Raw genomic sequence first — 22,902 nt, forward strand, 5'->3', positions numbered from 1 at the left:
GAAACTGTATCTAGACATGGTATGTCCCCATATTTCTTTCTCCAAAACTGACTAGCAAACACCATTCCCCCTCACCCCCAGCAAACAGAGCACCTCAGGTAGATATTTGAACTCTGCGTTGAGGGAGAAATCACCCCATTTTTACCTGGTTCTGGTGCCCTCTTCCTGAGCATCTGTTGATCCATGCCAGAGCTTGGACTCTTGGCTATACGGAGTTGTCAGAGTGAGTGTCGTAGAACTTGTCCCTAGGCAGATGTTCTGTCTCACACTGGTTGCCAGAGCATCATCTGCCAGTGCAGCAAGCTGTGGCAGCTCTGTTTTGAGCAAAGTCAGGGCTAACTCAGACCATCAGTTAAAAGTGTTTTGAAGTCCTCAGATGAACAGCTCTGTCAGCAGGTCTGTGGTTGCTGCTGAGAAGAGTATCTGTGACACACGGCGAGTCTCAAGAGACCTTGGAAAGGAAAACTTCCACTTGGAGAGTCTGGGAGAACTTGTAAACTTGCTGAGCTTTTCCTGGATGTCACCTCCCTGCTGACGGCAGTGGATGGATTCATGGCTACTGTTTCCAAGTGTAAAGACCACTCCTAAGAGTGGCTGTATTGGATTTGACCACAGCTTCACTTTGTTCTCCCAGGTCTCATAGGCAGGAGCAGAACACTATCTGCAGTAAGAATGTTTTTGTTTGGAGAGCTTCTGAAGAGGGTTTTTCCCATGAGTGGTTAAAGTTTATATTTATGTGAGTAAACAGAAACAGAGTATTTGTATCTATGAATGAAAAGTTGTGATGTAGGAGAATTTAACCACTTCCTGACAATATTTTTGCAATTTAGTCCAGTGAAATAGTGCATATTCCCCAGCAGCAGCAGTAGAACTGATTAGCTGTTGCTTTTTAGCTTTGCCATGTATGCTTGACTTGAGTATAGGATGAGCAGATACCTTACACTGTTAGAGTCTTAATAGTTTGCTGTTTTGGGTAGAACTGTGAAAATTAGACTAAGTTATCACAGGCTAATGCTGCTGTCAAAACAGTTCTGAATTTGAATTTTCGTGGTTTAGTTTTTGTTGCTTAACATGTGACTGTGCCAGAAATGCAAGAGATGAGGTCTTACCTAGCGATAGGAACAACATAAAAATGCTTTGGAGATGTAGCAAGAAATTAGAATATTCTTTTACAAGTAGTGAATCAGCCAAATTATCCTTGTAGGAAGTTTTGCTTTTCATTTTTCTGCAAAGGAAAACATTATGACTGGAAAGTAATGAAAAAAACTGTTTTATAATTAATCTGATGAAGTTAATATTTTGTATGTGCCTGAAAACAAATTAACTGAGTAGCTTATAGTTTGCAAAGTGCTGCTGCTGCAATTCACTGTTATTTAGAGGCTTCAGGAACAAATAATTTGATCTAAAGACCCAGGTCTCCACTTCCAAGTCAATACAAATTTGTCTGTTGCTTTCAGCAAGAGCAGGATCAAGCCCAGATTCCTAAGATGTCTTTCTAGGGTTTCAAAGTTAGTTGTAGACTTGCTAGTCAACATCCTCATTCAATTTTCATGTTTGTATTCCCTTTCCCACACACACAGACATGTGCATATGCACAGGAAATCCTGTTTGGGGGTCCTGTCTGCAGTCTATTATGCCCCTATTATTAGTGCAGTCAGTTGGTAACTTGTCTAAATCTGATCTGGACACATCCTTCTCTTCCCCTCTGCTGGGCTGGTTTCATTACAGTAGTGTCTCTCCCAGCTGCCGTTTTCAGTCAGTCCAGCAGCAGTGCATTCTCACCCTCACTCAGTGGTGCCTTGTGAGGTGCAGTAAATTTACTCTACTGACCACTCTCCCAAAATAACAGTGTCAGTTGAGCCTCTGCTTTGAGGAGTCTTCTGCTTTGCTCTGCCCAGCCTCCCAACACAACACTTACAACCTGTGGATTCTTTGTTTTGGTGGCCAAGAGCTGAGGCTCTCAGGAGGCACCAGGAAGGTGTTTTTAATTCCACTGGAAGGGAAACAATGTCCTGTGGAGGTTGACCATCAAGCTGACACTCCTTGAAAGGATTACAGACTGGCTGGTTGTCTTGTAGCTCAGTCTCAGAACTGAATAAAGCCTTATTTTTTTTTTTACCTTCTACTCACAGTGCATCTTGGAAGAACATCCTTGGTCAAGAAACAGCTTTGGATGAAGTATAGTGCTTGAAAGTTCATACTTTTCAGTGTATTCAGTGGTAATTTTTAATCAGACATGCTCCTTTGCATGTAGATTTCAACCTTCTCCTTTTTCATGTGGTTACTTTTAGTCCTCCGCAAAATTCTGCACTAGAAACTACCTGCAGACTGCACATGATGCCCAGTGTCTTCAAGGTCAAATTCTGGCCACATTTACTGTGGGCTTCATTGCCTTCTAATGTCAAAACAGTCTAAAAACAGTCATCTGTTTTTATTATTTCTGCCCTCATGCTTTTTCAGCCTTGCTGGCCCTTGCACAGGCACAGAAAATAAAGTGCAGGTACAATTTCTTACTAAACTTAACAGCTATGTCTCTCAGCACACACAAGCCAAGATTTAAAAACATGATTGGTGATCTGGGTGTTTTCAAGTGACATCATTAAGGGTTCCCTCTGAGTATCCCTAAAAGGAATTAGTTTATATGGTCACCTGGGATTTCAGTCTGTGACCTTAGAAGTCCATTCCACTCTTATGTACTGGATCTGGACCCTGAGAGACTGTCTTCAGAGTGATAAGGCAGTGCATTTTAATTCCTAGCCAGAGGGAGTAGGTATTGGGTGGAAGTGTACCAATTTTAGGTGGTCATCTTCAAAAGGGGAATTTTAAATCCTCGTGGTGTTTCCTAGGACTGTTATGAAGCTTTGTGCATCCTTCTTTAAAATACCAAGTGGGATGCTGCCATATTGGTGTGTCAGGCAGAAAGAATCCCATGCTGATGGGACACTCCTTTCTGCTTTTCTGCTGATAGGAGTTGCATGAAGCCCGAGGAGGTAAAAAGGAAATTCCCTTCCCTGCCCATTGCACACAGGAGCTGGTGCTGCTAAGCATGTGAGGTCCTTAAATGCCAGCAGATGATTGCTAATAGGATACTCTGTCTTTCATCCCTGGATCACTGGTTCAGATGCAGGTCAGGCTAGCAGCACTAAAGTCTGTATGTTTGGCTGCTGTCTGGCTTGGGAGATGAGCTGGCAGTGTGTGTCTGAATTTCGAACACAGGAAACAGTATCACTGCTGTTTCTCTAAGGGGGTTGCAGGCGTTTAAATTCATGTCCATAGCACGGGGCAGTGAAGATCAGCGGGTCTCACACGTCCCCAGATCCTGGTGGCTGCTGTGACCTAGTGCCAGGTTCCCTCTGGTGGCTGAGCCACTGTGTGACCACAGCCCTGCAAGAGCTTTCACTGCCTCCAAACCTGGCTGAGCACACACTGAGCTTTTATCCTCTCTGAGGAACCTCTCTCCTGTTTAGGAGGTGGTCAGTGCTTCTGGTTTTGTTTTTCTGGCCACCATCAAATTTCTGGCATTAAGTGAAAATTCCCTGTCATGTGTTGCCATATGCACCATCAGCTTGGAGATATTTGGTTTCCTTGTTCTCTAGAGCAGAAGAACTGTTAAAAAACTTCATCTGTGGAGATTCACTCCTGTGTCAAACACAGGACTGTAATACAAACTGAGAAAGAAGCCTAGAGTAAAGTGAGGGATCATTATGAAAATGATGTGATTTGGGGAATTAGTACATTCTCTAAGAATGTCATGCTTTCAGTATGAGAAAATGTTCTTGCTTTTGTGTCTGTGTTGAGCTGATGAAAAAGGGTGTTTTTTGGTTGCCAGTGAGAGACAGTTCATGTTGCTGGAAGTCACTGACAGTGGGTGCTGTCACCTCTGGGCTGCCTGGTGCAGCAGGTGTGCCAAGAGCTGATGTTCCTCTCAAGAGCTGTTCTCTCCAGGTCAAGTTAAAATGTATTTTGATACTTGTTTTATCATTTGGGTTGCTCAGTCTGTTACTGCTCACTGGGTAAATAGAGAGCTCAGTTTTCTGAATCTGGCTTCTGTCATCCTCACCTCTTTCCCAAACGTACATTTGAGATTTTAGGCATTCCCAGGGTGCAGTGGTTGCTGCCAATGCTCTTTTAGGATTGAGTGACTCTTTAAGCATCTGCTTGTACTAGGGGGGAATTTAAGAGCCAACTTTGGCTCTCGTTTTTTGGTTGAAGCTTATTCTGTCAGTGACTGGTACATCAGAATACAGTGGATCCTACAGGTCCAGATGGGAGAAGGATACAGAAAATCCCATTGTTGCCTGGGCAATTCTTGCAGTTGAATCTTGTAAAATTTCTGACATGTGCATGTTTGGTCTTAACTTTTTCATTTGTCATAGGAAGAGCAGAACAAGATTTTAACTCAGTGTTGTCACTATGTGATAATTAATTAAGAATTATATTTTTTCATGGAGCTAGAGACACAAACACTAGCCATTTAATTCCAAGTATACCCTCCTGCTTCTCTCTGGGTCCACATATTTCTGGGCAGACATTTTAGCTGAAGTTGCTTGGTCAAGGCTCATATTTAAAAAAATAAGTCGTTCTTACACTGGAAGAAAAATGTACAGAAACACTGTGGAAGGCTTGACCTTCAAAGGAAAGCTTTAGTAGCTAATGAGTTCTTTTTAAACATATAGTTACCCTGGTTAAAGAGTGGAGTTAGCAAGAGAGGGATATTGTTGATGTTGCTGTACTTGCTGTAGCTATTTGAGACTATGGATGAGACACAGGAATACTTCCAGCCATGGACATCTTTATGGGAGGAAAGGCCACAGTTTCAAGATGGATGGGAGCCACAGCAAGTTTCAGCTAGATCTGTGATCTGGAAAATATGGGGTACTCTTTTTATTTGTCCTCTGCAATTTGAGCATGTGCTGGTCTCCATGCCTTATAGCTGGGTAAAAGGCACAGCAGTATTGCATCCTGATTTTGTCCAAAAGGAGCAGAATTTTGTTTGCTGCTTTGCAGAATGCGATCTCTGCAACAGTGCACTGTTTGCAGAGAGGCCAAGCCAACTGTATCTGTGATTGGGGATGGCATTAAGTGGAGATTTTGGTCCTCAGAACATTCTCTTGCAGGATGGTGAGATTTCAGTTTAGATCAGGATTTCACAAATATTTCCAGCCAGCACTGGATGATGCCGGGCAAGCAATGTTTACAGTGGTACCCCTGTCACAGTTTTGGAACCTTGCTCATGGGACAATGTCCTAACATTCCCCATCTTGTTTTCCAGATCTGGAGATAAGCAGTGATCTCAACAGTGATGACTTTGAGTATGAGGATGAAGCAAAACTTGTTATCTTTCCTGATCACTATGAAATCTCACTACCCAACATAGAAGAGCTACCAGCACTGGTCAGTGAGTTTATGGAAGTGGTCATAGGAGCTGTCTCCTGTTTCTGTTTTTATCAAGATGGTACCTTGTTTTCTTATGTGAAGTGCTTGTTTGGACATAAAGATCTTTCTTTGCCAGCTAAATAGAGTGTCAGATTTTTAAAAATTATCTTTATCTTTGTTTCTTGGATTTCCTTCTATCTCCTGTATTCCTTCCCTTATTATGGTGCCAGCTTGTCCTAGGAAAGCTCACATAGTACACATGCTTACTCTCCTGCTAAAATAATGACGACAGTCTAAAAGATTAGATGCATATTTGAGTATATAAATAGTCCTACTGATAAGCAGTTCTGTATGTGGTTAGCAATAGGCTGAATGCCAGGTTCTGACCAGTCACTGAGTCCTGTAAGGCTTTGACCGACATCCATTTTTCTTGCAGGTGACGATAGCTTGTGATGCACTCCTCAGTGCAAAATCACCCTACAGGAAGCAGGAACCTGACTCCTGGGAAGAAGAGCTGCAGGCATCTAAACATGCTAAAACACTTGTACAATTAGACAATGGTGTTAGAATTCCTCCCAGGTGAGGGCAATAAAGTGTGCTCACTGTAGTCTCTAATTCAGTGCAGGGTAACTGAACTAAGGGCAGGAACTCGGCCCACAATTCCCTTGAGTGACTCTGGGCTGGGCCTGTGGGTTGGTTTGACCTGCCAGAATGGGAAATACAGAATACAGAAACACTGGCTCCTGCCTTACACATTCCTGCTGTGTCTCCCTGCTTTGTCTCGCAGTGGGTGGAAGTGCTCCAAGTGTGACCTGCGGGAGAACCTGTGGCTGAACCTGACTGATGGTTCTGTGCTCTGTGGGAAGTGGTTCTTCGATGGCAGTGGGGGCAATGGACATGCCATGGAGCACTACAAGGAGACAGGTTATCCCCTGGCAGTGAAGCTGGGAACCATCACTCCTGATGGAGCAGGTCAGCCACGTGGCATGTTCTGAGATGAGGTACCTTCTTTGCGTGAGACTGACTGTGCCTGTCTATTACCAAATGGGTTTGTGCATCTAGTGCAAGTGTTGGAGAGTGTGAAAGGAAACTGTGAGTCTGTGAATGTTGATCAGGGTTGAGGGGAATGATATACACTCCATTCTGAGAAAGCCCATACCTGTTTTATTTTATATTTTCTATAAATATTTTTGGAGTGTTTGCATAATACTAGGTTTATAACGTAAGAATGGTGTTAGTCTGAAACAACAGAATCTGGAGGAACAGTATTTTTTAGTTCTGCTACATTTTCTAGAGTAAATGGTTCAACTTTCTGTAACAAAGAAACAACAACAGGATAACGAGCTTTTTTAATTTAAAAGTCTATTTGTAACAGCATGTATGGGTTTTTTAATCATAGCGGAAACTCCTCTTTTTCCTTGTTGAACAAAATGTTGCTGAAACAGTCTAATGAACACTCATCTTCATGGGGCTGCTCTGATGCTCATTTGTAAAATGTGTGATGATCTTGAGAGGGGAAAAAAAGCTGTAGCAGTATCCTTGTTTGCATATTCTCCAAGTGTGATGTTCTGTGGTGTTGTTGCAGAGGGGATTGTGTGAAGATTAGATGGAATAAAAACATGAGGAGCTGAAAAAGTCATAAGTAAAGAGATCTTTTTGTTGCAGCTGCATGGAGAAGTAAAAATGGAAGAACACACAGCATGATTATATTTTGGCTTTAGTGCTTATATCTAAGAAATGAAAAATTGCTGTTTACAGCAGCTCCTTTTTTTTAACAAGCATCAGTTGAGAGCTTTTCTAAGTCCTGTTCAGTCTTGAGGAAAGGTGATTGTAGTCAGATTCAACCAGCTGTGCCACAGAAGCACTAAGCAAAAACCATTTTTTTATTTACCAGATGGAATGTTATTTCCTTGCATAAACCTGGTCTTGGATGATTTCTATCCAAATCTCTGTTATTGAAGGTGTTTAGGATTTGTCCAGCTGTAGGTTTCAACTGCATCTACAAAACAAACAGGATATTCTGTAGTGGCTTTTTTTCAGAATTTTTTATTTTCTTTCCCATCTTTAGCAGCAATACTTGCTTCCTTATGGCTTCTGTCCTAGTGCCTCCCACTGATCAGCTGCTTCCTCTCTTATGTGGCCTTTGGGATAACAAAGCACAGGCTGTCATCCTTCCCTCTGAATGAGAGGCACCAGCTGTTCTCCACAGACCTTTGTTCTTCTGGATGATGTTTACTTGGTTTCCCTATAGAAAAGTCTTCCCTCCCCCAACCTTCCCTATTCCTTTTCAGTAATTATTATCTATATTTCTGCAGTACTCATAACCCCTCGATGGGGCTGGGTGATAGATGAGCTTCAGGAAAGAGGCTCTGTGGCTGATGGTGACACAAAATCTGTATGTTTTCTGCTTCCCTGGGTTAAAGGTGAAGAGGTGATGGTACAGGAGTAATAATTTATTCCTTTTTTCACACCAGGAAGAAGGAGAAGGAGGTGGTGTTAGTATTCCACTGACACTTGCCCTATGTGTGCACAGAGGAGAGCTCTTTGTCTTGCTCTGAGAAAACTGTGCTGTGTGCACTCTGGAAGGTTTCTGAGGCATTAGCCCCATTTTGTAGCATTCTGTCAGCTGACACATCTGGGGCCAAGGCAGAAATTGAACCAGGCTTCTCTTCCACTTTGTACCTTGGACAGGGTGCAACAGAGAGTCAGAAAAGTTGTTTGTCTCAGTAGGCTGAGCACTGGGCAGACTGTGCTACCTGCTACCTCTCTTGACAGTGCCACTAGATTTTATTTCCAGTCACTGTGAGGTTGCTTGTTTGGAATAGATTGAAGCATGGAACTGGGCACTGACAGTGGGAAACTCCTGGTGATGGGTGCTTGAAGGAGTTGCTTTTTGGGTGCTAATCTTAGAAGTTGTCAGATATTTTTGAGGGGATCCTGAGCCACTTCTTTCTTTAGGGACAGTGTTACCTGTTACCCTCTAAGCAGGAAGGAGAGATGTCTACACACCCAGAACAGGTGTATATCTTGAGCTGTGGAAGAAAATGAAGTCAAGTAGCACCAACATTTTTATTTTCTTAAAATAATATGAATCATAATGACTATTATCAAGAAAAAGTTTTACACCCAGGGGAAGGTTGGCCACTGGAAAAATATCCCCAAGGAAGTGGTCACAGCACCAAGTACCAAAATGTATTTGGGCAACACTCTCAGGCTCATGGTAGAATTCTTTCTGTGTCCTTCACAGGGCCAGGAGTTGGACTGGATGATACTGATGGGTCCCTTGATTTTTTTTTCTCTGTTTAATAATATTCTGTATTGCCTGTCTCAGGTTTATCTTGGTGGGTTTTTCCCCCTTCTCCACTCCTCCCTTTTCCTCCTTTCTCACTCTAATGACACCAGGTCCTTGCGTGTCACCTTTTCTGACTTGTCTACATCCCTTGTCTGCTGCTGTATGACAGTACTGCAGATTTGTTCTGTCTCTGGCACAGGTTCTGTCTTTGATTTTTTGAAACAAGTGAATTCTGTCTTTCTCCCATGAACTTAAGAGCTTCACAGCTGGAAGTACTGATATATGGCACAAGCTGGGCTTGAGGAGAACATCAGTCTTGTGTTCCATTTCTGCTTCTCTGGGCCAGTAGTCCCAGACGATTTGCTCTCTGCAGTTGTCAGAGCAGAGGGAAAACAGCATCAAAAGCTTCCACGCTGAAAGCAGTCACCCAAGCTCATTTGCTGTGTAATCTCACTCCATCAGGTATTTGAACTTTTTGGGATCTTCTGGCTGTGCTGTGACCTCACCAGAATACTATGGGAATGCTGTGATGCCATGTGTGTGGATGAGCAGTCATGTCTTCTGTGTGCATTTGCTACCACACAGGAGAATTCCAGCAGATGGGCAGCTACAGCCACACACATGCCAGAAAGGTCACGGGCACCAATGTTCATGGGGCGTCTGATGGCAGATCAGCAGCTGGCAGCACAGCTCAAAGCACAGCTCCCTGCTCAGAAAGGTTTTCCACAGGGCTGGTCAATGTTAAAAGTTAGTGTTTGAATTCTTGGCTAACCTTCAATCTATCATTTCAGTGTGGGTTTGGTGCTAGCAGACTTCAGGGAGAATGCCTTTTGTTAAGGCTGAGTCAGAGCCAGGGTCTGCAGCTGCCAGGACGGGCTGGGGTAAGGACCCAGAAGTGATATCTGTGCTGTGAACAGCCTTTATCTGTGCTCCTGCTACCTCCTCCTGAGGTTGTTTCTCTTCCTTTCTCCTGGCTAAGCTTTCTCTGTCAGCCTGGGTCTGGTCTTATGGAGCAAGGTCACTCTAAGAAACTGCCGGGCATGAAGGAAACTTGCCTGAGGGAAATACAGGGAGACTGGCACAGGTGTTCTGAGTTTTGGTATGGGGAGACACCAAAGCAGTCATTGATTACAGAGTTGGAGACCTGATCAGAGAAAAGATGGAAGGCCTGTTCAGGTGTTACAAGTGCATGTCTTATCACTTTTAGCCTTGTATGATGCCTGCAGCTTTTTACTGTTATTTGTTCAAGTAGGTGAAACCTGCTCTGAACTCTGTGTCATGATAGGACTTGCTAGGTAAACTCTAAAAAGAGTGGTTTTACTCTCAATTTTTTTTGTTCTTATGAATTTATTAAATTGGTTTCGAATTTGAAAGTGTCATCATTAGACATACTGCTTCCCTTCACAGTCTGAACTTTGCCCTGCCAGAATGCTTATGGGCTTTTACTTAATTCTATAAAGGCCTATCATAGAGAACTGAAATCTAAATCTCCCATACAATAAAGCAAGACACCTCACTCAGAAAATCAGCCTTTCTCCCTAACCAAAAGGATAGATTAATCTTGGAAGTTCAATCTAGTGGTGTGTAATTTAAAAAAACCTTCTTTATTCTAATAAAGAATTTCTCTGTTCTTCCTGCATCTCTGTGTGAAAAGGGCAAAAGTGGATTTCTTCTACTGTACTAAAAATTAAAATGCTATTGTCAATAGTGAGTTGGTGTGATACACTCACAGCTTTAATGGGTCTGTCTGTAACTAGTAGCTCTACAAAAATTCATAACCTCTTGTCATGTTCAAAATGTGGGCTGACTACATATCTGAGAACTTTGCATGCCATGTTCCTTGCTCTCCCTACAAATTTCTTACTTTGGGGAGAGGAAATACTATGATCTCTATAAATGTTTTTAGGTTTTAATACTGTGGAGGCATATAATTTCTTTTGAGGAGAGTGCTTGAGGTGATTGTGTTAAGATATTTACTGAGTTTTGTGGGTGTCTGTGCACTTCTCTGATGGCCAGAACCAAACCTGGAGAATATGAACAGAGCATTTTGTATAGGCAGCCCTGTGCTGGGAATGCAATGTTGGTAAACAAAGAGAAGGGATAACATTTGATACTGGGGCTCACTGGTTTCTCTCTGCTTTTGCAGATGTCTATTCCTTTGATGAAGAGGAGCCGGTTTTAGATCCACATATAGCAAAACATTTGGCACACTTTGGAATTGATATGCTGCAGATGCAAGTGGTAGGAAATCCATCTTTTATTTAGCTTCTTGTTCACTTGTTTGTTCACTTGGGGTGGGAGAACAACACGTCCTGAATTGTTTGTGATTCCTTCAGACTGTTATGATAGTATTCAGTTTTGTAAAGTTCAGCCAACTACTTTGGGGATGACTGTGTGAGTTCTGAGAAAATCATTGCTCTCAAATCCAGAAGTTTCCTTCTGAAAGAGGTACCTTGTGGTCTTTACATTTTTTGCTTTCCCTGTATAGTGGAACATTTGTCTTCAAGATGAAGTACCTCATTCAATTAGAGAAGAACATTTGGAATATTAAATTACAGCCAGTGAAGGAAAGCCTATTGCATGTGTAAACAGATAACAATTCATAAGTAAAAAGAAGCTAAGCAATGGATAAGTTAAAAAGTGGCTGAAAGTTCTTTATGTAAATGTCAGTTTAGGTTTTGTCAATAAATACATTAGAAAATGAAAAAAATAAATTCTCTCAAGTCTAGAAAACAGCATAGTCAAAGGTGTGACATACTAGAAAGGGACTGGGGAAAAAAGGATTCTCTGTGTGTGTCTGTATTAGTAAAGTACTTTTAATAACTTGTGTCTTAGTGATGCTGATTGCAGTTCTCTTTAAATGATGTAAGAAATTAGAATAAGATATCCTTATAAAGGCAGGTGTGGTTTTTGTGGTTGTGTTGTTTTTTTGTGTGGTTTGGGTTTTTTTGGTTTTATTTTTTTAACCCAAGCATATAACCACCTATCACTACTTGGATAACATGAAAGTGTTAAAAAGGAATAAACCTGCTACTAATTAAGTGTATTTCTTTGTCCAAGTGGTGAGAAAATTATAATAATTGAAATGATAGAGAAGAGTTAAACTGTGTTTTCAAAAGTCTTCATTATACTAATAATATTTTTGGTATACTAATGTCCTTGCCAGGATCATGAATGAAGAGTTTCTTTTATCCAAATCATTCTGGAAAGCCTGTTTTACTCAGAAGCCTTGAAAACCTAGTCTTAACTGTTGCAAAGGTTTCAACTCTGGTCTTTGGTCTGTACAATTCTTTGAGAAGTGACAGAGTAGTGCCAGCAGTACATGACACTGTAGTGACCTGCACCTACAGGCTGAAGGCTGAGTGTAAAGGGGAGAAACTTCAGTGTCACAAATTATTGGCTTTTACCACTTGAAAGAAGGGAAGAGTTCTTGGATCTGCAGCTTTTCATGTGGTTTGTTTGTTATGAGAAGCTTCTACAGCAGCAGCTATTCCTGGCCATTACAAATGGAATAGAAAACCTGACAAAAATGCAGTGTTTGATGCTGAGGCTTGAGGTCACAGGCCTGAGAGAAGTGAAGCTCCTACCTGGGACTAAGGTCACATCTGGGAGCACTCGAAGAGCCAGTGGCTGTGCTGAAGGGCTAAGGGTGTGTTGGAGGAGCAAACTGCTGCCTTTCTGACCCTCATCTTCCCCTCCATGCAGGATATACCTCCCCTTGCCCATTGATCTGGCCCATCATTTCTTGGAGTATAGCTCACAAAGTTGGTGGTGATGAGGGCAACAACATAATTCCGGCAGAAGTTAAAGAGACTGTTGCCTTCATCCACAAGAGACTAAGATAAAAATCTTGTTGCTTTCAGACAGAGAATGGGCTAAGAGATAACGACATAAAGCCAAGAGTCTCAGAATGGGAAGTGATTCAGGAAGCTGGCGTGAAGCTTAAGCCCATGTATGGCCCAGGATACACTGGCATGAAGAACCTGGGAAATAGCTGCTACCTCAATGCTGTCATGCAAGCCATTTTCAGCATCCCAGAGTTCCAGCGAGCGTACGTAGCTCCAAACTACTTCTTGTCACTAGCTGCTGCATTCATCAGTTCGTGGTTTTTCTAAGAAAAATGTTATTTTAATTTTTGTCTCACTGCAAACAGGTCTCTTTCGGTCAGTTCAGTGGCTGCTTGGAGGATTTAGTGATTGCTTTGGTCTGTTCAGGAAAAGACTGGAGCACAAAATCCAGTCTGTCTTTGAAATAAAAGCTTAATGTCTCAATTCTCAGTGCTGGGAAATCATATGCCACCTTGTAAATTTGATGTCTCAGTCTCTGCTTTTTATGTACAGATGCACATATCCCTGTGCATCTGGGTATTATCAGTATCCCAATAGGGAGTTTGTAGGGGCCCATGCCAGTATCACTGCAGGAGTCATTCTGTGCTCCAGTGTCATTTGTGCCAAAAGCTGGCACAAACATGTTGATATTGATCCGTGCTAGTGAAAAACACTGCACTTGTTGCATGTGAATCTGGCTAAGGGGGGGAGATACCAGAGGCACATTTTAATTAAAATTTTTAAAAGATAATGACAAAAATAGTGTAAATGTAATCTTCCACCGAATAATTAAGAGTATAAAAGGACAGAAGCACAACAGGAAAATAGTAAATACTCCCGACTGATCAAAACTGAACACATCACTCCAAGGAGAGAAGCCTTCTTATAAAGGACAGTCTATAGTTTGAAATAAAATTTAGAGTGCTCTTTCCTTCCAAAGCAGCAAGAGTGTATGTGCTGGAAGTGAAGCTTTTAGATTTTGGAAAGCCTCCCAGGTTTTCACGTTAGAAATTACATTCTGGAGAAGAAAAGGGAGAAAACTTGTGTTTATTTTCTTTGTTAGCCATATGGAGTACAGTCTGTAGATTCATTAAATGCCAGCTCTTCTACCTCCACTGTTGAGAAATATAAAAATGAACTTTATTAAGGAAGATAATTTTCCACAGCATGGTCCTGGAAGTTACCTGGAGGAATTAGCATCATCAAAATAGTGGAGAGCTTTGATGAGAGAGGGACCAGCATCATGGCCATACCTACCCAGCCTGTTTTTTCCTGTGCTCAAGGGCAACAATGCTTAAAGAGTGCTGCTGAGTGCTTCATTTTCTTACAGGCTGGCTGGAACAATGTTTCCCTCAGTGTTACCAGAATTGAGTCTCCTGTAAAACCTCAGTAGAAATGTTCTTTTTACGTATTTTATTCCTGACACAAATCTGAATTTACTTGGTAACGTTGGTTGGGAGTAGAAAGTACACTGGTTCTCAACTCAACTCTGAGGTTTTGACCAACAGCATCCTGCAGCTTTTACAAGATTAAGGAATAGAATGTAAATTCCAGATGAACAACACAGCCATATTCTTTATGCTAGAATCTTCCAAGTAAAACCTCAATGGTCCATTTCTTAATTTCTTTTTTTCTATTATTTTTGCATGACAGAAGCACTCATTGGGGTAGATTGAATCATTAAGCTACAATATTTAAATGTTTCTGCTTTGTTCCTGCTGCCCAGGTATGTGGGAAACCTTCCACGAATATTTGACTACTCCCCTCTTGATCCAACACAAGATTTCAACACTCAGATGTAAGTGACATTTCTCAGTTATTTACTTGGTTAGGTTAAATAGAATCTAAACGATTTAGTGACAGAGCAAAAGACCACCTTTTCATGAGCTCAGAAGTGAGATATGGCACGGGGAGAATGAGAAGATTTGCCCACTTAGTTGCAGGTAATGAGGGTTCATCAAGGAGTCAAAGCAGTAAACATCATTTTTTTTTTGCTTGAAATGTCTTCTTTTCTGTTTTTCTCATGTCTTTGTATCTACCCCACCACTTTCTTCCTTACAGGGCTAAACTGGGACATGGCCTCCTTTCAGGCCAATATTCTAAGCCACCCATGAAATCTGAGCTTATTGAGCAGGTGATGAAAGAAGAACACAAGGTATTTGCCTGAGTTTGTACAGCCTGGTAACTAGGTAAAAGTTATATCCTGAGAAAAGGGAACAGGTGCTGGGCATTGAGGAGCATGTGTGGATCCAGCATGGATGGGATGCTTAGCAAGGTGGAATGTGCAGATTACTAAGTCAGGGATAAATTAGTCAGGCACTATTTGTGCAGTGCATCAAAGCAAGCACTGGTTCTGCTGATAAAGTGCTCTGCTGCTCCAGTGATGAGGGCAAATGTTCACTTGCAACCAATGTTTATCTTCTCTGAGGAACAACAACAACAAAAATGTTATGCAGAGAGTCCTGGAAGCAGACTTCTAAACCCTCTTTAAATTTCTGAAATATGTGTAAAGAGCTGAAGAATTGTTTCCAGGAAGTGTCTGACAATACTCCACTTGATTTCAGGAGATGTCTAGGTAATGCAAGATTAGGTGGTGCTGGAGGCTTTCATGGAGATGGAGGGGCCATGCAGAGCCACAGGAGCAATAATGCATGCTTCTGCCACAGAAGGATGCTGGTGGTTGCCATAGAAATAGATATTTTTTTCTACCTTCATCTCTCAACTATTGACAGCAATTCCTCCTGAAATCAGAATGCCAGTAAGATTTTGGACAGATAGGGCATCTGGTACAGAGTAGTTTGCATGATCTGGAAGTTGTGTGTCTCCCAGGTAATTGCTTTGCACAGTGGCAATTCACTGTTTTGGAACAGCAAATGGATCCTGCTTGTTCCTATTAAATAAAGTTCAAGACTAATCAGCACTCCACTGGGACAAAGGAATAGTGGGACAGATTTTAGCAAACTCCATACACTGAATTTTGTGTACTGACTGACCTGCTTTCCTGAACACATACAGGATGTGGCTGGAAAGTACTGTACTGGAATTTCAGGGATCAGAATCCTTGGAGTAAAGCTACATCTCCATGTTTAGCTCAGCAGCCACTATTAGATGAGATATTGAGAATGCTTTAATGACAGATGGTATAAAACTCTGTCTGTTGGAGTAGGTATCTGCTGACATTTAACAGTACTTGTGTTCATTAGTTCAATTTAATGAAGCTGAAGTTACATGCATGAAGTTACTTATCAGGCAATTCATAGCATATATAAGCATTTCAAACAGCTTTTACAGCTTTTGTTGCTTGTTGTATTGATGATTTATTTACAGAAAAAAGTCAGGTATAGATATTTTCTCTTTTTCTTCACTCTTAGAATACAAATCTATGATTTTTTCAGTTGAGGATGCTTTTTTGTTATTGTTGTTTGTATAGCATTTTAGGCCTTAAATGTTTTAAAGTGCTTCTTCTTTGTGTCTATAATATCAATTATTCATTTTACTTTTGTTCCTTTATTTTTTTCCCCCCTTCTACATGCAAAGAAGTTCTCAATCTTTCTGAGCCTTTGGAATTCATCCAAAGTTTTGGGCAGTTGTTGTCTGTAAAAGCATTCATATGAGATCTGCAGTGGTCCAGAACAGTCTATATTTAGCTAAACTGTTTTGCAACTGTTGATGGGGAAAGTATGCCAGGTATTCTGTAAATATTCGTGGTGCTGTGGGGTTGAAATTTTTCACCACAGAAGTTTAGCCTGGAAATGGCAGCATTTTTCTCGGACTTGCTTTAGGATTAAAAAGAGGTTGAATGCCTAAAGGGTCAAGAGCCAGGGCTTGATTTTCTGCTTAGAGCTTTAGCATTTCTTCTGATTTGTTGTTCCCCCCCCCCCCCCTTTTTATTCTGCTTGAGGTGACATTGCAAGAGTCAATCCTTTTTTTTTGCAGACTGTCACACATGGCTTGTTTCTCTTCTTCCTGCTCAAGTGGCTGAGTACAAAGTTTATAGGTGGAAACAAGGCTTGATTCCAAACTCACTGCATTATATAGCAGGGCAAGTGTGCCACATTCTTGCTTGTGGCATAGGAAGAAGCCTGGGATGTTGTGAGCTGCTTTATGCACTTCTCTCCCCAGTCATAGTTTTGATGAAAGGCAGTTGAGGACACTGATGGACACATAACCCAGGATGCAGAAATCCCTAGAACTTCTCTCTATCCAGGCAATACTGAAATTCTGTCTCTTGATGGGAGCCTGTAAGGATCATCTTGGCCTGATGTGGTTGGTAGTGTACTACCAAAAATTGAGAAAGCGTTTAAAAGTGAGAATCTGCTTCTGATTTCAGTGGGTCAAGGAATACTGCACCCTGTTAAAACACAGAAAAATAGTTACTCTTCTAGTGTGTATTTTATATGGCCTCCATTTCATGCTGCTTTTCCTATTTTTGTATTCATATGACAGTGCAAGTGTAGTGAGGAATGAGATTGGCTGAGTTTTTAATAGCCTCTGAGAGCTCCTAAAGATTATTATACTTTTGCTTGGAATTTCCAGAAAATTATTTGGTTTCATGGATGGTGAGGGCAAATCTGAGAAATAGATTCTGACCCCTTCAAAAATGTTATTTAAAAGGCATAGTAGCTAGTGTTGTCTTGAGGATCTGGGACGGTTGGAGAGGTTCTTAAAGTGGTATAAAGGATTAGAAAGTCAAAACCAGGACTGTCTTGGAAGGCAGAGATTTTCTAACTTAGGGCAGTTTCTTCCTGATATAACTGAATGGCCAAAGGCAGTAAGTTATGGTTTTTCAACATGACCAGCACCTGCAAATTGCAAATTCATGTCTGCTCTTAACAACCCACCTGGGAATGCATGCTGCACACATTAGTTGTTCTCTGCTTGGTTCTGCACAGCTCTGGAGAAGGTTTTGTCCTGAGGAAAGCTGCCAGCTGATACACCAAAGTGCTTCAGTGCTCTGGCACAGGGTTCTGAAAGCAATAGCAAATGTTGTTATATAACAATGTAGGCTCTCAGCCTTTCTGAAAACCACTAACCTTTAAAAACCTCCAGTAATCTCTTTAAAATGGCAATTGCCAAAGGAGAGGTAGAGTGAGTGCTGTAGGAACTAAGCCATGAAACATATTCTAAACCCACCAAATCTTGTTTCAGGACCCTTCCCATTTTTGTTAAAATGGAAAAATAGGTGAAATGAAAACTATCATTCTTTTAGTGCCAGAAATGGACCATAGATAGATTTAGTGGAGTAACTTTGAGTTATTTGTTCCATGGTTGAATAAAAATCACTTTTTAAAAGGTTTTTCTCTCTTTTATTTAGCCTCAACACAATGGAATATCTCCTCGAATGTTCAAGGCTTTTATAAGTAAAGGCCACCCAGAATTTTCCTCTAATAGACAACAAGATGCACAGGAATTTTTCCTACATCTTATAAATCTAGTAGAGGTGAGAAAATCTGAATTGCTGCTTCTTTTTCTGGTTATATTAGACAATGAAGGCAAACCTGTTACATGAGGGGCTCATTTTTTAGTTATATTATTTTTAGCTTTAGATATGTAGAAGGTGGGACTAAATAAAATGTATTTTGTTTTAGAAACATTTGCTTCCTTAATTCTTCCTCTTGTTTACTTCAGACTCTTGCATGACCATGAACAGGGCCAGTGATGTTGCTAAAAACTACAGAGAGGTCAAGCATCATTGTACAGGCAATAAGATTCATAAACTTATGTGACCTTTTAAATTTCTGTTCCTGTTTACCATATTGAAGTGTGTAATGGAATATTAATGAATCGGGTATTGTGATTATTATTGTTATTGTTCCAAATTCATATAATTGTTGGGAGCAAATTAATTACCCTGTCCAGCTGTTCTACAAATCCCATCTGTATGTTATTGAATCATGGGAGGAAGGATTCCCCTGCTGAAAGCAGAGTGGTTGTTTGTCAGTTGAATATTTCTGTATAAAGCTTTAGTTCCACCAGGCTCCAGCTCAGTGCTGTGTGTAAAGGAATCATACTGTGAATTTTAATGCTGTCTTTCTGAAAAGGAATTTACAAATACATGCAATTTTGATGTAAAGCATTTATTGTTTACCCTTCCTCCCCCGTTTTCCCATTTTCCCCAAGAATTGAGGCTATTTATTCATGTGTTCAGTCTCTAGATGAAGTTACTCACATTTGTATGCACAATGTTCCACATCCCTAAATGCATGTACTGATTACAGGGTGGTTATAAGAGACTTTTCTGTTTCCTGCCTGATAACAGACATTAACATGTGCAACAAAGAGGAGGTATATTATTTGCATGACATTCCCATCTGGATAATGAGCTACAAGTTGCTTGTTCTGTTTCAGTGCATATTCAGAGTGGTAGGAGCAGTTCTATTTGCTAAGACAATGCTCCCTGTTATTTATCTGAGCCTTCTGTCTTTACTGTAACTTGCCAGCTTCTTACCTTCTGTTCACCTTGACTCAGTCAGGTTCCTGGGGTGGATACCCTGCAACTTCCCGTGTGTAGAAAGATGCCACAGTGGGTGCAGAAATTATGGGCTTCAGTGGTTTTCTGTGTAGGTGCCAGAGCTCTGCACACAGTCATGTGAGCTGAGCTGCTAGATCAGTGTCTTTGTGCTTGCCTTAAAACAACCAGCAGCTTTTGGGTTTTCTGGTAATTTTAATGATGGCCACAGAAGTGATTTGGTGTAATATTCCTTTCAGAGGAACCCTGTGGGTTCAGAAAACCCCAGTGATGTTTTCCGGTTCCTGGTGGAGGAGCGCACGCAGTGCTGCCAGTCCAGGAAGGTGCGCTACACGGAGAGGGTGGACTACATCATGCAGTTACCTGTGGCCATGGAGGCAGCAACAAACAAAGGTAAAGGAGAAAACTGCTCTGCTTGACACAGGGATGTGCCACTTTGTGCCCAGAGATCCCCACCAGCACTGAATCTCCTTTGTCCTGGACCGTGAAACAGTTTGTGAAAACTTCTTCATTATAAAAAAGGAACTGAACATACTAATGAATATCTTTTAAAAACACACACTCGCAGAATAAACCCCAAACCAAAATAACCAAAAACCCAAATCTGCTTTCTCTTCTTTAGCAGCAGATTATAAGATCTAATATGGCAGTGGAGAATAGGGGTGGGTATAAGGTCATTTGTCTTCTATAAATCTAAAATACACAAGTTGGATGTTCTGGGCTTTAGGCAAGGAGGGAAGGAGGATGAAGTGTTGGACGTTGATTTAATAAGCAGGAGTGTTTTTTCTTGTGCCTGTGAAAAACACCCTTGTTTTTAAGGGAGAAGATGGCCAAGGGGGCTTCAAGACGTGGGAGCAGGAGGGAGGCACTGACAAGTTGTGGTTGTGTCTGCAGTCAGTGGTGAAGAGCCTTGCAGAGTAAAATAATAAATGTATGCTTGAGGTAGAAGTGAAGGGGACATCACAGGAATATGAAGGGAGATGTGCCTCTGATTTCCTACATAATCCCAATTTTAAAAATACTTTAAATCCAGAGGGTTCTATTTTGATTGTTTGCTGAGATCCACAAGGCAGGGAATTTTACCTACTTTTTGCCCAGCCTGCAATTCCTTGCACTGGACAAGAAGTTTAGGAGAACTTTGCGTTCTTTGTTCATCAGTTTCAGTGATGACTCCATTGCTTATAAAAGAACATGTTATTTCCAGGTAATGACTCAGGAGACAGATTAGTTTGTGAATTTACCATATGGCACTGCTCAGCTTGGCAGTGTCGAGACTTTTTCTAGATCATGCATAATCCTGGCCTGTCTCAAAAATCAGATGACACAGATAGACAGCAATAACTTTCCAACTCAGATTGAGTTCTGATAAAGTGGGTGCGTGGCATTACTGTTCACACAGGATTTTGTCTGTCATGGCAAAGTTTCCATTGCCTGTGTCCTGGTATTTTCAGTTCCGTGTTTTCACCATGAGCAGAAACTTAGAGATGTGGCTGTAAGTGTAGCTCCTGACCTCAGTGCAGACAAAAAGATCTGACGTCTAGTTAAAAGCATGTAAAACTTGTATTGCTAAGTAGGTTTTTGCATTTCTAAAACTTGCAAAAATAAGCCTGATAAGGAACACATAGCCATGACAATATTCATTAGCTTCTAGTGTTGTGTGTATTTCTCAGATGAATTAATTGCCTATGAATTGAAGAGGCGAGAAGCAGAAGCTGCAAGGAGACCTCTGCCAGAGCTGGTCCGTGCCAAGATCCCATTTAGAGCATGTCTGCAGGCCTTTTCTGAACCAAGCAATGTAGAGGATTTCTGGAGCAGTGCCCTTCAAGCAAAATCTGCAGGAGTTAAGTAAGTGTGTGTCTGTCCTGCCTGTTAAAAACTGTGCTCTGTGCTTACCTTGCTACCTGAACACAGTCCAGAGAGAAACACACAAAAGCACAGTGACCTCTGGCATCACATTAGTGTTGGGGCTCATCAATGTGATGTGCAGATCAAGCCTTGGAAGAGTTGTAATGATGAACTTAGCAGGAAATTAATTGTTCTCAGTGGTCAGACTCCAAGAAGTGATGCAGTCTGGTTGTTGAGAGCTTGAACTTTTAAATGCTTGTAGGGTTGGATCCTTTGTATCAACCAGTGATAGCTCATCTCCATGTGCATGAGGAACTGAGATCTGTGCTGCTGGGGATTCTGTTGTCTGATTTCAATGATTTGTGTTTCTTGTCCTTCCCAGGACTTCCCGTTTTGCTTCCTTTCCTGAGTACTTAGTGGTGCAGATAAAGAAATTCACCTTTGGCCTTGACTGGATACCCAAAAAGCTTGGTATGTGCTTCTTTTATTTACCTTTCTATCCAAGATAATTAATAAGATGTGCTTACTATAATGAGGACCTGACTCAAGTCCTAAGTTTGTACTGTGAAGATCCTAATTGAATCTTCTTCTCTTCTAAAACAAACTTAACCAATCCATCAGGTCCATGGAGTTAAAGCACAATTTCATGTAATCTGAGCTAAAATGTGCTTTGAAGTTGCAAATTTTCCCAAGAACTCTTCAGAAGGAGAATCCTGGCTGTTTCTGTACCTTGAATATCAGAGTCCCCTCTCTGAAGGGGTAGGTTGCACCATAAGGTCGTTTTTCTGGCTGCAGAAGCTTAGCCCATTTCTCTGCTTTTGTAGATGTTTCTATAGACATGCCTGATTTCCTGGATATCAGTCACCTTCGGGCCAGGGGGCTCCAGCCAGGAGAAGAGGAGCTCCCAGACATTGCTCCTCCCATTGTCATTCCTGATGACCCAAAAGGTATTTACTGACTTATTCTCCCCTGTATTTCCCTTTCCTTCTAGCACACAGGGATTCTCTTTAATCTTCACTGTTTGGAACTACGAACAAAAACCCAGCTCGGTACTTCTGTGATTGAACGCTGGTACTACACCCCTCAGCCTTTTTTCTTCCCTACTGGACAACCCTAGTTCTTCCAGCTTTTCTGTTTTGGGGATTTATTATAGAATCACAGAGTGTTTTGGGTTGGAAGGGGTCTTAAAGTTAGTCTAGTTCCAACCCCCTTGCCATGGGTAGGGAGACCTTTCCCTAGAAGGTTTGATAATTGATGTTGCTGTCCTTGACTCTCTCCAGAGAACCTTCAATGCCTGTCCATGACTCCCTTGGAGTAAAGTTACTGTGCACTTCCCAGGTCCAGCACAGTACAACAATACTTAATACACAAAGGACTACAATTTAAGAGAAACAGCTTTCCAGACATAGACTAAGACTAAATTTTATTCATTTTAAAAATACAAGAATTGTTAGGCCCTAGAAGCTGTGTCTGCATGCACAGTCTTCTTCTCTGGATATACATGGGCTGCACAGCTCACTAAATAAAGCTGTGTCTCAAGGAGAAGATGGCAAACAGCTGACTATAATGTTTGTGGAGCAGAAAGAAAGAGGAGTGATTAAAATGATGTGCTGGGTTTTTTTTGTTTCTGTTTTTCTTAAATACTGTTTCTTTCATTCTAAAGTTCGGAAACAAGAACATTAAATATCCCCCTCCTTTATTCCCTGGGTTTCCCTGGAGAATAAAATAGTTTATAGCAAGTAAAATCTTGTTTTTATGGTGTCACCTTAGACCTAGGTGGTTGCACTTTCCCCCAGATGACTGAAATGTGAATGCCTCGGTATTTAACATGAACCTAGTAATGCAACTGCTCTCATGACATGAGTGCCCCTCTTTGCTTGGATATTTATAATAATATTTATAATACCATGCTGTACATATGTGAAAGAAAGCTAGTATTGTGTGCAGAGCCAAGGATATGACCAACTTGAGTTCTCTAAAGGTTTTAATTGGATCCCTTATCTAAGTTCCTGTAAAGAAGTCCTGTACCTTCTAAGTTCTTGTAAAGACCTGTACCTTCTTAACCTCTTGCTGAATGGACTGACCTAGTCTTA

General features: G+C 41.3%; 1 protein-coding gene across 1 annotated transcript in view; it reads left to right on the top strand.

Moving 5' to 3' along the window:
• The window catches only part of USP13 (ubiquitin specific peptidase 13), a 45,696-nt gene that overhangs the window by 17,418 nt on the left and 5,376 nt on the right, over positions 1–22,902 (top strand). The window contains exons 4-15 of the mRNA XM_062499099.1: positions 5,273–5,394; positions 5,813–5,955; positions 6,164–6,348; positions 10,815–10,909; positions 12,532–12,719; positions 14,222–14,293; positions 14,557–14,650; positions 17,810–17,935; positions 19,204–19,357; positions 20,635–20,809; positions 21,192–21,280; positions 21,634–21,756. Of these exons, the coding sequence (XP_062355083.1) occupies positions 5,273–5,394; positions 5,813–5,955; positions 6,164–6,348; positions 10,815–10,909; positions 12,532–12,719; positions 14,222–14,293; positions 14,557–14,650; positions 17,810–17,935; positions 19,204–19,357; positions 20,635–20,809; positions 21,192–21,280; positions 21,634–21,756 (1,566 nt within the window). The remainder of the gene's footprint in view (positions 1–5,272; positions 5,395–5,812; positions 5,956–6,163; positions 6,349–10,814; positions 10,910–12,531; positions 12,720–14,221; positions 14,294–14,556; positions 14,651–17,809; positions 17,936–19,203; positions 19,358–20,634; positions 20,810–21,191; positions 21,281–21,633; positions 21,757–22,902) is intronic.

Source organism: Cinclus cinclus, chromosome 10 (assembly GCF_963662255.1).
Source record: "Cinclus cinclus chromosome 10, bCinCin1.1, whole genome shotgun sequence".
Taxonomy (NCBI): Eukaryota; Metazoa; Chordata; class Aves; order Passeriformes; family Cinclidae; genus Cinclus; species Cinclus cinclus.